Source organism: Pleurodeles waltl, chromosome 3_2 (genome assembly GCF_031143425.1).
Source record: "Pleurodeles waltl isolate 20211129_DDA chromosome 3_2, aPleWal1.hap1.20221129, whole genome shotgun sequence".
Classification (NCBI taxonomy): Eukaryota; Metazoa; Chordata; class Amphibia; order Caudata; family Salamandridae; genus Pleurodeles; species Pleurodeles waltl.
In genome coordinates this window covers 181,130,859-181,144,111 of record NC_090441.1, presented here as the reverse complement: position 1 = coordinate 181,144,111, position 13,253 = coordinate 181,130,859, and the positions used below count along the sequence as shown (strand labels likewise).

The 13,253-nt window shown below is 42.4% G+C and overlaps 1 protein-coding gene across 1 annotated transcript in view; it reads left to right on the top strand.

The window, feature by feature from the left end:
* The window catches only part of FEV (FEV transcription factor, ETS family member), a 49,855-nt gene extending 44,087 nt beyond the window's left edge, over positions 1-5,768 (top strand). Inside the window, exon 3 of the mRNA XM_069227277.1 lies at positions 3,845-5,768. Coding sequence (XP_069083378.1) covers positions 3,845-4,380 — 536 coding nt within the window. The 3' untranslated portion in view covers positions 4,381-5,768. The remainder of the gene's footprint in view (positions 1-3,844) is intronic.
* Positions 5,769-13,253: the final 7,485 nt, after the last annotated feature.

Genomic DNA, 13,253 nt, shown 5'->3' with positions numbered 1-13,253 from the left:
ATTATTATACCACATCCACCTGAAGGTGGAAGCTCTCTAATGAAATCTGTAGACACGGTATGCCAGGGTTCAGGAACGATATCCAAAAGGATTAGACTGCTGATGTTTATTCTAGGGCATATTCTTGAACATCAAAAAGAAGAACTGTCCAGAAAAATGATTTCAAAACCAAATCCAAAGCAGTCTTTAATTTTCAATTATCTTAAATATTCATAACGTCCATTTGTAATTCCTTTGTTGGAACACAAATGGTTTGCTGGCTAAGACAAATTCATTTAGTGGAAGTAAGTGAGGCTTTAAATGAAGATGTTCAAGTTCCCCTGAGCCATCCCCTTGGGCCATCTTGACTGCGTCTAGGAAGGACTGAAGTATTCCAACCACTTGTTGAGGAAGAATTACAGGCTGATTATAAGTAAGTGATGGTTCAGGATAACAATACGATAAAGCATAGATCTTCACTTTCTTTGAACCAGGAGTGTAGGTGATAGTAAACTCATACTAAGCAAACAAAAATGGCCACCTGGTCTGTTATTAGTACACTAGATAATTTACAAACATTATAGATTCCAATGATCAGTTTGGACTTCAAATGGTCATGTACTTCCCTGGGGATACTGGAAGGAACACAAGTACTTCAAGAAACCTAAATAGCTATTTGAGACTGGGCAACTAAGATCCATCACAGATTATTGCAAAGTTGTGCATATGTGGTGAATAAGCTATGGAAAGAAATTGGCAAGGTGGACATTCATATTGCGAACAACCCCTTGGTTGTGTATGTTAGATTTAAAACAAATCCAAGAATTGTAAAAGCAGAGGTGTTACCATCACAAAAGGAGATTGTGTTGTCACTGCATGAATCACCGGTGAGACCTCGCATGAAAAATTATACCCAGTTCTTGAAGCTGTTACCAAATTGATAAAAAGGAAAGCTCTGGGTGTTACTAAGATGTAAGGCATGCCCTTGAAATCATAAGTAGAGATATAGAAGGACACCTATCTCTAGTTTCAGTAAGTGAGAGGAAGGGGTAACCAAGATGATGAGGTACCTCAGGGGTATGATCACAGTACAGGAAGTTAATATGTTCCTTAGATGGAGCTAAGTAGAGAGACCATGAAGTCAGTGTTATTGGTTGAGGCTCAGTATTACTATTAGGAGGTGAAGAATGCCTGGATCTGCCTTAAAGAAAAAGAGGAAATAGCAAAAACAGTAGTAGAATTCTAGAATGTATAAGATGGGATGGGTGAGGATGCAAAGCTGGGGACCATTCGATTGTGCTACATAACTTATTGAAATGGGCAGCAGGATAGATGGAACTGGAGCATGACACATGCCTTTAATACCAATGTATCAGTGTACCCTCACATGTGCCCCACACACTCCAGCAATGTCCACAACAGATCGAGGTTTGCCCACCAGAGAAGGGGGTGGAAGAAGCTGTTGGAAGTGACTTCTTTAAACTTGTGTATAATCATAGACATTGATAATGGAATAGAGAAATAGCGAATACTTTCACACCCGTTGGAAAAGTTCTCTTCGTGGTATACAGTAAAGGAAAAACAATCATTATCCTACATTAGAAACTCAGGGGAAGAATGGGATCGTAGAAGAGAAAAGACGTGAAGACAATGAGGACAAAAAGGCACTCATTACGAGTTTGGCGGACGAGAGCACCCATGTGCCAAACTCCCGACAGGGTGGCCACCACTGTAGTGGTGACCTCCCCGCTGGACCCATTATGACTTTCACGCTGGGCTGACGAGCACAAACCTTGGGGTTTCTACCTGTCAGCCCATCAGGAAAGTGGCAGCAGCATTGTCGCCAGCTGGTAATCGAGCCGGAGGCAATGATGCTACCCGCAGGAGGCATCAGCACCCCCGTAATGCTCATTGTCTACAGAGCAGACAGTGCGCACTATTACGGTGCTGTGCAGGGGGACTCCTGCACTGCCCATGCCACAAGCATGGGCAGTGCAGGCCCCCCCTGTGGCCCCTGCATCTGTTCTCTGCCAGACTTTTCATGGCAGAGAACCAAGTTGTAATCAGCAGGTCAGTGCTGCACGCCCTGGCTGAATGCAACCTGCACCCACTGTCAGTCCGTCGGGATCTCCGATCCTGGTGGAGACGGCGGTGTCCTGGTGGTCGGATCTCCGGGGTTGTAATGTGGTGGTCAGACCGTCACAGCAGCGGCGGTCGAGACCGCCACCATGAGCCTGGAGGTCTAGTGACTGCCAGACTCGTAATTAGGCCCAAAGTTCTTTGGAGAACAAGACCCAACACAGTAGTTCCTAATTGTATGACAAGATGGACTCATAATAACTCCAGAAAATATTAAATAAAAAAAATTAACCTGAATAGAGAAAATGTAAGGTCGGGCAGAGAGAGAAGTATGGTCATAATCATGAAGTTCATGTAGCTACAGACAGCTTATAGGTGAAGCTTGTACATTATTATAGTGCAGATCCGTTCACGGAGGTATCTATGATGGTCTCAGGTTCCTCCATCTTATCAGTCACTCTCTAGATATCACATGTAAGTATCTGCCATTTGGAAGAAAGATTTACAGTGAACGTGACATTTGTTGTAAAAATTGACTGTGAATGCACTGGAGCAACTGAGTGCCAGTGGCGGATGCTTATGTTCCTTTAGGATTTTTGCACTTTTTTTTGTGTGGATTGTGTTCTTGAGACAAAAATTGACAAAAGGGCGTATTGAGCGTTAAATTATAGCACAAAATTATAGATTACAATTTTGCTTAATTATGTTTAATTTTTGTTTATAAAAGTGAAAGAAAAATATGCAAAATTTGCACACCCCTAAAATTTCATAGGATTGTAAACTATGAGAATTTCCTTCAGCTTTCTTAATGCAGCAGTGCTTCTTAAACTTGTAAATCTGCTAAAGGGAGATTTGTATTGTGAAAAACAGCAAAATATTCTTGTAGGGGAAGTATCCTCCCACAAAAAAATAATTGGAAGTAAAATCCTAACGCTACAATTTTTCAAATATTCAAAAGCTATGAACTACACCAAACTTTATTTACCAGTGGAACTTTCATTTTGAACAGCCATACACCAAAGATTAAGACATACTCAATAACAGATCCCATTCTTAATGCATCCGCACCTCTCCTCCCCTTCACTTCCCTGAGTCTTTGGCGCTGTTAAAAAACACAAACCCTGGATACCAATGGCTGTCACCTCTTATTATCCCACACTTTCACCTCTGAACTCTCCTCTTCCTTCCCCCGGCCTCTCCCTCTTGTCTGCTTCCAATCTGAAGTCCACCCTAGTACCCACCATCCCCCGTGGCAGTGCTTAATAAAAAAATAAAAAAAAAGTACTAGGGCACTCGTCAGGAGGACACAACAGCTTGCACCACCCATTGCCACTGACAGTGCTGCCAATAACAGTACCTTCGCAATGACTAACTATCACACTGCTATGGTGTGGCAATTCACACTGTTCGAGACCTCCAAAATTATAGGACTGGCTTGAGCAACAGGTATTAGTTCTTAATAAGGCATATTGAATGAATAAACAATAAGGCATATTGAATGAATAAGCAACTGTTGTTCAGCTCATCTCTAAACTACACAAACAGCACCACCATGTGGCAGCTGTCATAAGTGCTGGTGCTCACAAATAAGTGCCGGTGCCAAGCACCGGAACCACAGTCTCAAATTAAGCACTGGTATGTGCCCAACTTTGTGCAGTCCTCTAGAGTTCTGTAGATGGGTTTTCAGTATATGTACATAAGTCAAACAGTTTGTCATTACAGTTTTCAGACAATCAGGTATACATAGTACTTCTTAAAACAATGTAACCTTTCTCACTCTTCACAGGCAGTGGCCAGATCCAGTTGTGGCAGTTCCTGCTAGAGCTCCTTTCCGATCGCGCCAACATGAATTGCATCACATGGGAGGGCACAAATGGCGAGTTCAAGCTGACTGACCCTGATGAAGTGGCACGCCGCTGGGGCGAGCGCAAGAGCAAACCCAACATGAACTATGACAAGTTGAGCCGTGCTTTGCGCTACTATTATGACAAAAGTATCATGACCAAGGTTCACGGGAAGCGCTATGCCTACAAGTTTGACTTCCACGGCCTGGCGCAGGTGTGCCAGCCCACCACCACCACCACAGAGCATGCTCTCTACAAGTTCCAAAGCAACCTGGCCCCACTACCATTCTCTGGAATTTCCAAGCTGAACCTGATGACCTCAGGTGTGACCCCCACCAGTTTTTCTTATTGGACAGGATCTGCACCGGCTCTGTACCCTAGTCATGGGCTTCAGCCGTCAACACCCTTCAGCGCCGTGTCGGCCTCACACCTGGGCACAATCAATTCCATCAGCAACATGAGCAGCCACTACCACTAGAGGGCACCAACACTGACAATTTTATGGACATCTGTGAGGCACCTCTGTGTACTGAGCCATGGGGATATTTCCTCAGGGGGCAGCGCTTTCTGAAATTCATCTAGGGCAAAACAAGTGATGTGACCAAAATAATGCAGAACATCAAAAGCCCTACGTTTGCTCTTTGGGCTTTAGCATAAGTGCACTTTTCCCAATTTGCTTTCTGTGCCAACTTATCCATTTCTAGAATTGTTAGAATCAATCTTTTTAGGAGAAGGTAAAAAAGAGCTGCGTACCTTTGATTTTCAGTGCACTTTAGCGGTGGAGAAAAAGTTTTTTTCTGAGGGTTTTTCTTAGATGTTCATGATGTGTAATCTGTAGAGTGCTTCAAAACAGTAAAAGGCACTTATTGTACAAGAAAAAATGTGACGTATGTACCCCAAGTGTGTATCTTAAACAGATATGTGTTGTTGTTTAGGGCTCATTTATTGGAACTTAAGACATTTTTAGACAGGTTTCAGGTTAAAACCCTAGAGAATTTTAGGAAAACAAACATTTTGCCATTTTGAAATAGGGAGATCTCCTAACAGACCGATGTTCTAGTGGTAGCTAGAGCATTTATGAAGTCACTGTTGTGTTTTCATGATTGAGACAATGATGTAGATCTTTTGTAAATGTGTCCAGAATTTTTGATATTTGTTTTTTGTTAGTATGAAGAAAAAGTCCTACTTGAGTCTATGAGTTTTGCTGCTTATGTTTTTTAAGCTGGATTAGTGCATGCTACGCCCCCCTGTTGACTTCACCAATGATACACAATGTATGCTTCGCATCCTACCTAACATGTCCCTATGTGGAAGATCCTACCTGATGTAAATTGTTAAATAACACACTCTAACATGAACTCCTCTCTCTGAGTACAGTGATGTTGGCATCAAAGAGACAAATCAGGACCTCCAGTTAAAACAAGCATTTGTAATGCAATGGGTCTCACATTTGCTGAATTAGAGCTGGAGGTCTTGTAAATTCATAACTGAACTTTTCTTGCCACAGAAATTGGTCAATCCTGCCTCATAATTTGTTTTTTTACTGCCACATAATTCCAGTGGCCCTGCATATAAGTAAAGCACTTCCATTTACCTTCTTCCTCTATCTGTAGCCAAAAATGAAAATCTTGTCATTTAGCATCCCAATTTAAATCTTCCATGCTAATTCCAACAGAATACCACTATTACCACCCCACCATCACAGTTGCTGGCTGGCCAACACAATTCCCAAAACAAGACAACCACGGAGGAGTAACGGGATAAATAATCTAAAAGGGTCACCCAAACATATCAAAAGTGTTTAAACAGTCATAGTGTAATTAGGATGTTAAATTGGCCTGATTCATGGTCATAATTGCAATAAGAAGAGATTAATAAAAAACATATACAATTATCATATAAACCTGATGAAAACCTTTATCAGAAATAAACATTTGGCATTAGACTGCAATGCTCAGAACAGCCCCTAGAGAACATCACAATGAAAGTAGCAATTGTAAGAAACATGTTACCATATGGTTTTCCCCTAGAGGGCATAACCACATGAAAAGAAAATGACTGAAAGTATTGCAGTGTAACCACATATTTAGCCCCTAGAGAGTGTAGTACATTACACATTTTCAGGGTTAGGAGGCCTGCTGCAAAGATATTACAAACAAGACACTTGAAACACAAACTATTATCAATTATAAAACAAAAGTTCCAGCCATGAGAGAGGTTCAAAAAGACACTGAATGGAGGGAGGGGTTATTATTTTGGGGTCCCCACTAACCTAGTGTGGGGACCCAGAGATGATCTAGACTCAAAAAGCAGGTTTTGGTGAACGTTCAATCAATCAATCAATCAAAAAAATGTATAGAGCGCGCTACTCACCTGTGAGGGTCTCAAGGCGTTTTGAAGGTGGCCCCATTGTCCTAGGACAACAACAGGTTGAGTTATGAGCAAAATGTTTTGTAAAAGAATGCCCTGCAAAGCGTTATGGGATGACTGAGTGCAGCACATATTGTAGTATGTTTACCCTAGCGTGGTGGACCCATGGATGACCTAAACAGAAAGAGTGCATCATGCTGAATGTTTTGGTCATGGCCCCATTGCCCTAGGACCACCACAGGCTGAGTAATGGGCAAAAATGTTTTGAAAAAGAATGCTTGTAAAGCATTGTGGGGTGACTTTTCCTAAGTGCAGTGAATATTGTAGTATTGGCTCTCCCGCTCTGCAGAGAGAGCTGTGTTGTGGATTTCTGTGTTTTTTTAATGTAAGGCATTTATCAATTATAAGTGCTTTTGGGAAAGCTATGGAGCGTGAAGGGGTGAGCCCAAAAAATTACCCTGATTAGGTAACAGTGTGAACAATGTACCTAGCCCTCCAATACCTCCAATGGAGTTTGCACCTTTGCCGCTGTTCACGCTGTGAGGTCCATGGCTGCCATGGAACACGAAGAAGAGGGACAAAAGAAAAAAATAGTTCACCCACGCTGAAGTATAATGGCAATCATGCAATTATCCATATAACAGGATCAGTCTGCAAAGCGGTAACATAACCGCCTCAAGGTGGGACAAATGTAAAGCAATTACCAACGACATCTAGGGATTTTTGAAAGGTAATCTCACTAACGAGTGAAAGTGATGGGCTTAATATGGCCATGGTTAAAAGCCCACAATACACACAACAGGTCAAAGCGTTTGCACACTCGACCTAGAAAGGGGCAGAAAACAGTTAATTGCATCTGATTTAAATAGACCTGGGGGTGTTGGGATAATAAATGCCAAAAGATGCCCTTTACCTCTAGCAAACTTGATTTGCATCAGCAATTACACAGCACTGTCAAATATAACCATCTAATAGGCTCTTGTCCATGTCGGATGGGACTGTCATGGAAGTGTATTGCTAATGAACAACATTTTTCCATTGTCTTTCAGATTTCCAAAAACTGTCCTGTCTGTTGTAATACCATTCCCCACCCCGCACCCAAACCCCAACCTCTTGGCAGATTATAGCCCAAAAAGAACCTCATCTTGTGAGAACGAGGGAGGGAAGAACTCACATGACGTAATGTGCTTGGTTGAAAGACACTGAATAGTAAAATGAGGGGACGGAGAGGGAAGAGGGAGAAGAGAAAAAAGAGAACATGGAAAAAAAGATAGGGTAAAGAAAAGAAAATAGAACCCCCAGCCAATATATAGTTGTGCCCCAAACTGCTTTGTTTATATTTTCCTCTGTCATTGAAGACGCTTGACACCATGTCTATAGAAAGTATATAAAGTGATAAATAGCCATACAAGCTGGCGAGTCACTTCAAGTGCTCTTTCTAACCCACAATGTCCCTGTGTCTGGTGATGTATGTGGCTGGTTGGAAGAGTTAGAGAATGAGGATGGAAAAAAGGAGACTAGGCAAAATCAAAAAAGTCAAAAATATAAAATAGGATATTAAAAGGGTGAGATCAAGTAAAAAAGAAAGACGAGAGAGAGCAGTTGGTGGAGAAAGAAAGAGGCGAGTGAAAAAGATAGAGAACCTGGAAAAAAAGAAAAAAGAAAGCAAGACAAAAAAATATCAGATGAGTAAGTAGAACAAGATAAAACCACTGAAAAAGGAAGAAATGGACGAATAATGAAATTATGACGAATGATGAAATAAACAAAAGGAATCGAAAAGAAAGAAAAAAAAGAAACAGAGGAAGGAAAATATGTAACAAGAGTGAGAAACAATTAAGATATCTAAAGCAAGAATGGCAACATTTGGGATAGCTTGGATACATTATCTGAAGAGAATAAAACAGGCTGTAAGAGATAAAGAAAAGATAGTCATAATGCCCTACATTAAACCAACAATATCTCTCACCACATTGCTATACTTTCCCACCAACTCACCCCACCACCCAATTTAGGCCTCTCTCTTATCCAGCAGACAGGAAGGAATGGATAATGTTGTTGACTTGTGGCCACTATATAGCCTCCAACATAGAGGTTGAACCATGTCCTCTTGTCCTGCAGCACGCATATAGCTATTGCTCTCTTTGCTTGTCACTGACATCACACATGTGATAAAGGCATCCACATCTAAGCAATATCTTCTTGAACATTGGAACTTGCAATTATTTCTCCATCCTGAAGAAACTGATAGCAAATCCAGATGACCTTGCCATCCACTAGCCAATTTCCAACATGACTTATATCAGTAAAATCCTTGTAAAAATGATCATATAATGTATTTTGTCTAAACATATCCTTCATGGCATAAAATCATACTTCGTATCCAGTCATCCTACATTCTAACAATAGGTAAGATTTCCTCTCCTCCCTGGATGAATGGAAGCACCTGTCTCCAACTTGTCTTCATCTAGCTGCAGCTTATGTTTACTGTGGACCAAACGACCCTTTACATGGCACAGAGGAAAGATGGATTCATTCTTTGCTCATTAAATGGTGTCAAGAGTTGCTCTATGGCACACTTCTACTGTTCAACATCCACATGCTTCTACTTTCATACTAGCAAGAGAGTCACTGAACACATTTGCAACTATAATCTGATGTTATCTACAATGATTAGCTAACAACTCAGAAATAAAGAACTTCAGGCATATACCAAACATCCCCTGAAAGAAAGAATTTCTCCTTATAATAGATCTAAAGCAAAGATTCTGGTACTTGGAAGATGTCAATAAGACAGCTCAATACAATATCTTGGAGTACAATCCCAAAATGTTGTAAGACTATCACCTAATAAAAATATTGTGTCCTAAATACCGCCTGCAAAAATATTACCTGATTGGAAGTGAATAATAGAACAATCTACAAACATTGGGGCAATATTTTGTTAATGACTTTTAGGACATGATAATCATGCTATAAAGTATTGCTGTGCACAATAGTCTGATATACAATCCATCTGGGGCTAATCTTCAAAGCCGATTTTTTATTTGCTTTTATTTGCTGCAAAGGTATCTTCCCAAAGGTAAGCATACACTTTTGTATAAATTTACATTTTTTGGTATTCACAAACTACAAGTTAATAGGAAGCTTACAACTGCAAAGACTACACAGTCGAAGCGGAGAACTCTGCACATAAAAAGATAAGCCTCCACACCATTGTGGATTGTTTTTTTTCCTTTCAGTGCACTATCATGTCTCCAAGATGACATGCCTGGTCTTCCAAACATTCCAAAATAAATATTTATGAATGACCTTAGGTAGAGAAGAGGAGTCACACCAAGGTGAGTAGGTGAGTCAGGCTTATACAATGGACACTGTCGGTCCCCGGCCTGAAGTCTGTCTTATGAGGGTTATTATTGTTTTTAGTGCTTGAGGCAACAGGGTGGTGGTGCTGACTGAAGACAGTAGATGTGACTGAAGGATCTCTGAGGGAAAGGTATGAAAAAAGTGAGGCAACCAACCACATTAGAGATGACTCACCTTGGCTTGAACTTGAAAAAGGTTTCGGCAGAGTTGTTGCAATCATTTATTGTATGAAAATATAACACAATGTATGCCCTCCCCAACCCCCTCCCAAGATGTGTATTGGGTGGGAGTCCTGTTCACTGCCAGGTCTAGTTTAAACTTCAAGGAGATTATATTGGAAGTGCTTATTAAAGGATGTTTTAAAACGTTCTCTTTTTTGATCTCATTATCACGTGAAGTGCGATTTTAACTTGGCTTGAGAACGCTTTCGTAAGTGAAAATATATTCTAATTTAAGAGCTGCACGAAGGAGTTCAGATCCAGGCAGAGATGGTGGTACCCTGGTGGTCTGTCCACCAGGTTTGTAATGTGGCAGTCGGACTGCCACAGCAGCAGTAGTCCTGACCGCCACCATGAGGCTGGCTGTCTCATAACCGGAACCCTCGTAATGAGGCAAAAAAGAAATTAATAAAGAAGAATCCAAGCTGAGCCAAAACTTTTCCAAATGGTAAGCACAAGCAACTGGAGAAGGTAATCGTAATCTTACTGCTTTTGCATTCTTTCGGTACAATTTTAAAAATTGTCTATAGCATAGAAAGTCTTCTTTATTTTACATTCACACAGCTATTAAAGTTAGAAACCAGAAGGAATGCATTCAAATTATTATTGATTGCTATATGAAAATATCCAATATCCACGGTAGTTAGTGTCCTCATTTTGAGATTTCCATGTCCATGGCGTAACAAGGTGAGGGCACATTCTTTCATCCACTTCCTGGATCAAAGTTTGGTTATTTTTTCATTCCAATAACCTTGAGTCCATCACAGAGCCTACAGGTGTGTACTTGCTAAAAAAAAAACAAAAAAAAAAACAGCCTTAAAAACACCTTTGAGAAATATTTTCATTGTAATTTTGAGTAAATAAGTAAACCTTTACATGACACAATATTGCTACATTTGGTTGGACCAATGGGTCCCTGAATGCAAGGCGGGCCTTCCTAGAATAGGGCTCTGTCCAATGGACCTCCCATCAGTGAATCACTTTCAACTCTGTTCCTGCCAATGTCTTTTTCTCTAAATGGGGCTCTACCTAGCGAAATGTACCAATAGGGATTATTCTACTAACCTCTATCCAATGGGAACATGACATCAGGTGGCAAATCAGAAGAACTGCCATCATGAATGATGGGTCACACATAGGGCCTCTTTCGGCGGACACTTTAGACCGTCCACCAAACTTCCGACAGGGAGGTTGCCGCCATGCTGGCTACCTCCCCACCAGAGACATTTAGAGTTTCCCGCTAGGTCAGCGGGCGGAAACCTGAGTTTCTGCCCACTGGCCTAGTGTGAAACAGCCTATAGCATTGTCTCTGGCTTGTAATCGAGCCGGTGGCAAAGCTGTAGGATGCAGGGTGCACCAGGACCCTCGCAATGTTCATTGTCTGAGCAAAGCCACTGTCCGGTCGCCGCATTGGGGGTGGTCCGACTGCCATCCGCAAGTCTGGAGGTCTAGTGACCACCAGACTCGTAATGTAGGCCTTAGTATGGGGCAAAATGTTCCTGGTTCAGTAGTCATGACAGTCTGTTCCTCATTTCCTGATTCTGAGAAACCCAGTATACTTCTTGTGCAAGGGACTTGTGGCATGATTCCCCTGGCCGCTCTACATGTTTTTGAATGTTAATCACCAACAGTGCTTCTTTTTTGAAGTGGGACTGCTGTTCCCATGATTAATCCATGGTGTGACTAACAGTTGCTTTCACTTGCTCTATACTTGTGGAGGACAGGCCTTTTTACTTGCACCTCGGTGGGACAACGACTTACAGGTCCTCCCTGTTCAAATTCTGTGCAGTCTTTCATGACTGGACTTCCCAATGCTCCCTGAGTTTAAGTGGTATGTCAGTAATGCATGAAGCTCACATTTTAGAGAATCATTTATATGTGCATGACGTCTAAGGTTGTAGGGTACGTCATAACCCCAACCCCATGCACTCATCCACTGTCCTGTATAGTAAAGCTGAATGTATGGGTCTGCTTTGGATGTATATAATGTTGGTGGATAAGAAAGGACTGTATGTGTTCACTTGTCTGAATGAAGCCAGTTCCAGCAGGTCAGTCTGTGCCCTGATGCTTCATCAAGACCCAATGAAAGGGCAGTGGCAGGGGCTGCACACTGTCACTGCATGCCCATCAACCACATCCTGTGCCCTGAGTTGCTGGAAAAGCAAGTGATGAGCAACAGTCTCTGATTGGCCAGAGGCCATTTGGCTCAAGTCAACAAATCTAAGTGCATATTTTGAAATACCGCATCTCCAAGGAAACCACAACAACAGTTCACCCTTGGTAGCTGCTTGACATGAAACGTATAGGAAAAATAAATTTAAAATGGTTAGCTCCCTTAACCCCTTCACAGCCAAGGACATAACGGTACGTCCTTGGCTGCGACGCCAAGGACGTAACCGTTACGTCCTTGGACTGGGTCATGGGCGGAGCGCTAGTGCTTTCCCCATGTGCCTTGCTGTGGCGCTCCCAGTGCAGGGATGGAAGGTGAATCGCTTCCCCTTCCACCCCCGCACCCCCCCTGACCCGTCTGTGGCATCTGATGACATCAGCGCGCAATTGCACGCTGTCCCCATCAGAGGCCTGCCCCTCCACGCTGGAAGCTCATCGCCGATCGCATTTCTCCTCTGATCACGTGGAGCGGCTGAGAGAGGCATCAAAGGAAAGGAAAGGCCTTTCCTTTCCTTTGAGGTCTTTCTCAGCATTTCTGCTGCCCGATCGCAGCAGCAGAAATGCCCACTAGACACCAGGGAGTTCGTTTTTTTTGTATTTTACGCATAAGGGGAGTGGCCCCTTGGGCAAGGGCCGCTCCCCAGGGGGGAAATTATTTTTAGGCCATTTCTGCCCCCCGGGGGCAGATCAGCCTATTATAATTAGGCCGATCTGCCCCCAGATGGGGAAGAAACCTCTAGACACCAGGGATAATTGTTTTATTTGTTTATTTATTTTTTTATATGTGGGGATCGACCACTTAGGCAAGAGTCGCTCCCCGGGGAGCAAAATTACTTTTAGGCCATTTCTGCTCCCCTTGGGGGCAGATCGGCCTATTTTTATTAGGCCAATCTGCCCCCAAGGGGGCAGAAACCACTAGGCACCAGGGATTTGTGTTTTTTATAATATTGAATGAGGGGAGCGGCCCTTTGAGCAAGGGCCGTTTCCCAGGGGGGCAAAATATTTTTAGGCCTTTTCAGCCTCCCCTAGGTGCAGATCGGCCTATGATAATTAGGTCGATATGCACCTGGTGGGGGGCAGAAACCCCTAGACACAAGGGATATATATATTTTTGTGTTTACTTTATTTTTTCATATATGGGGAGCAACCCCTTAGGCAAGGGTCGCTCCCCTGGGGGGCAAATTGTATATAGGCCATTTCTGCCCCCTTGGGGACAGATCGGCCTATT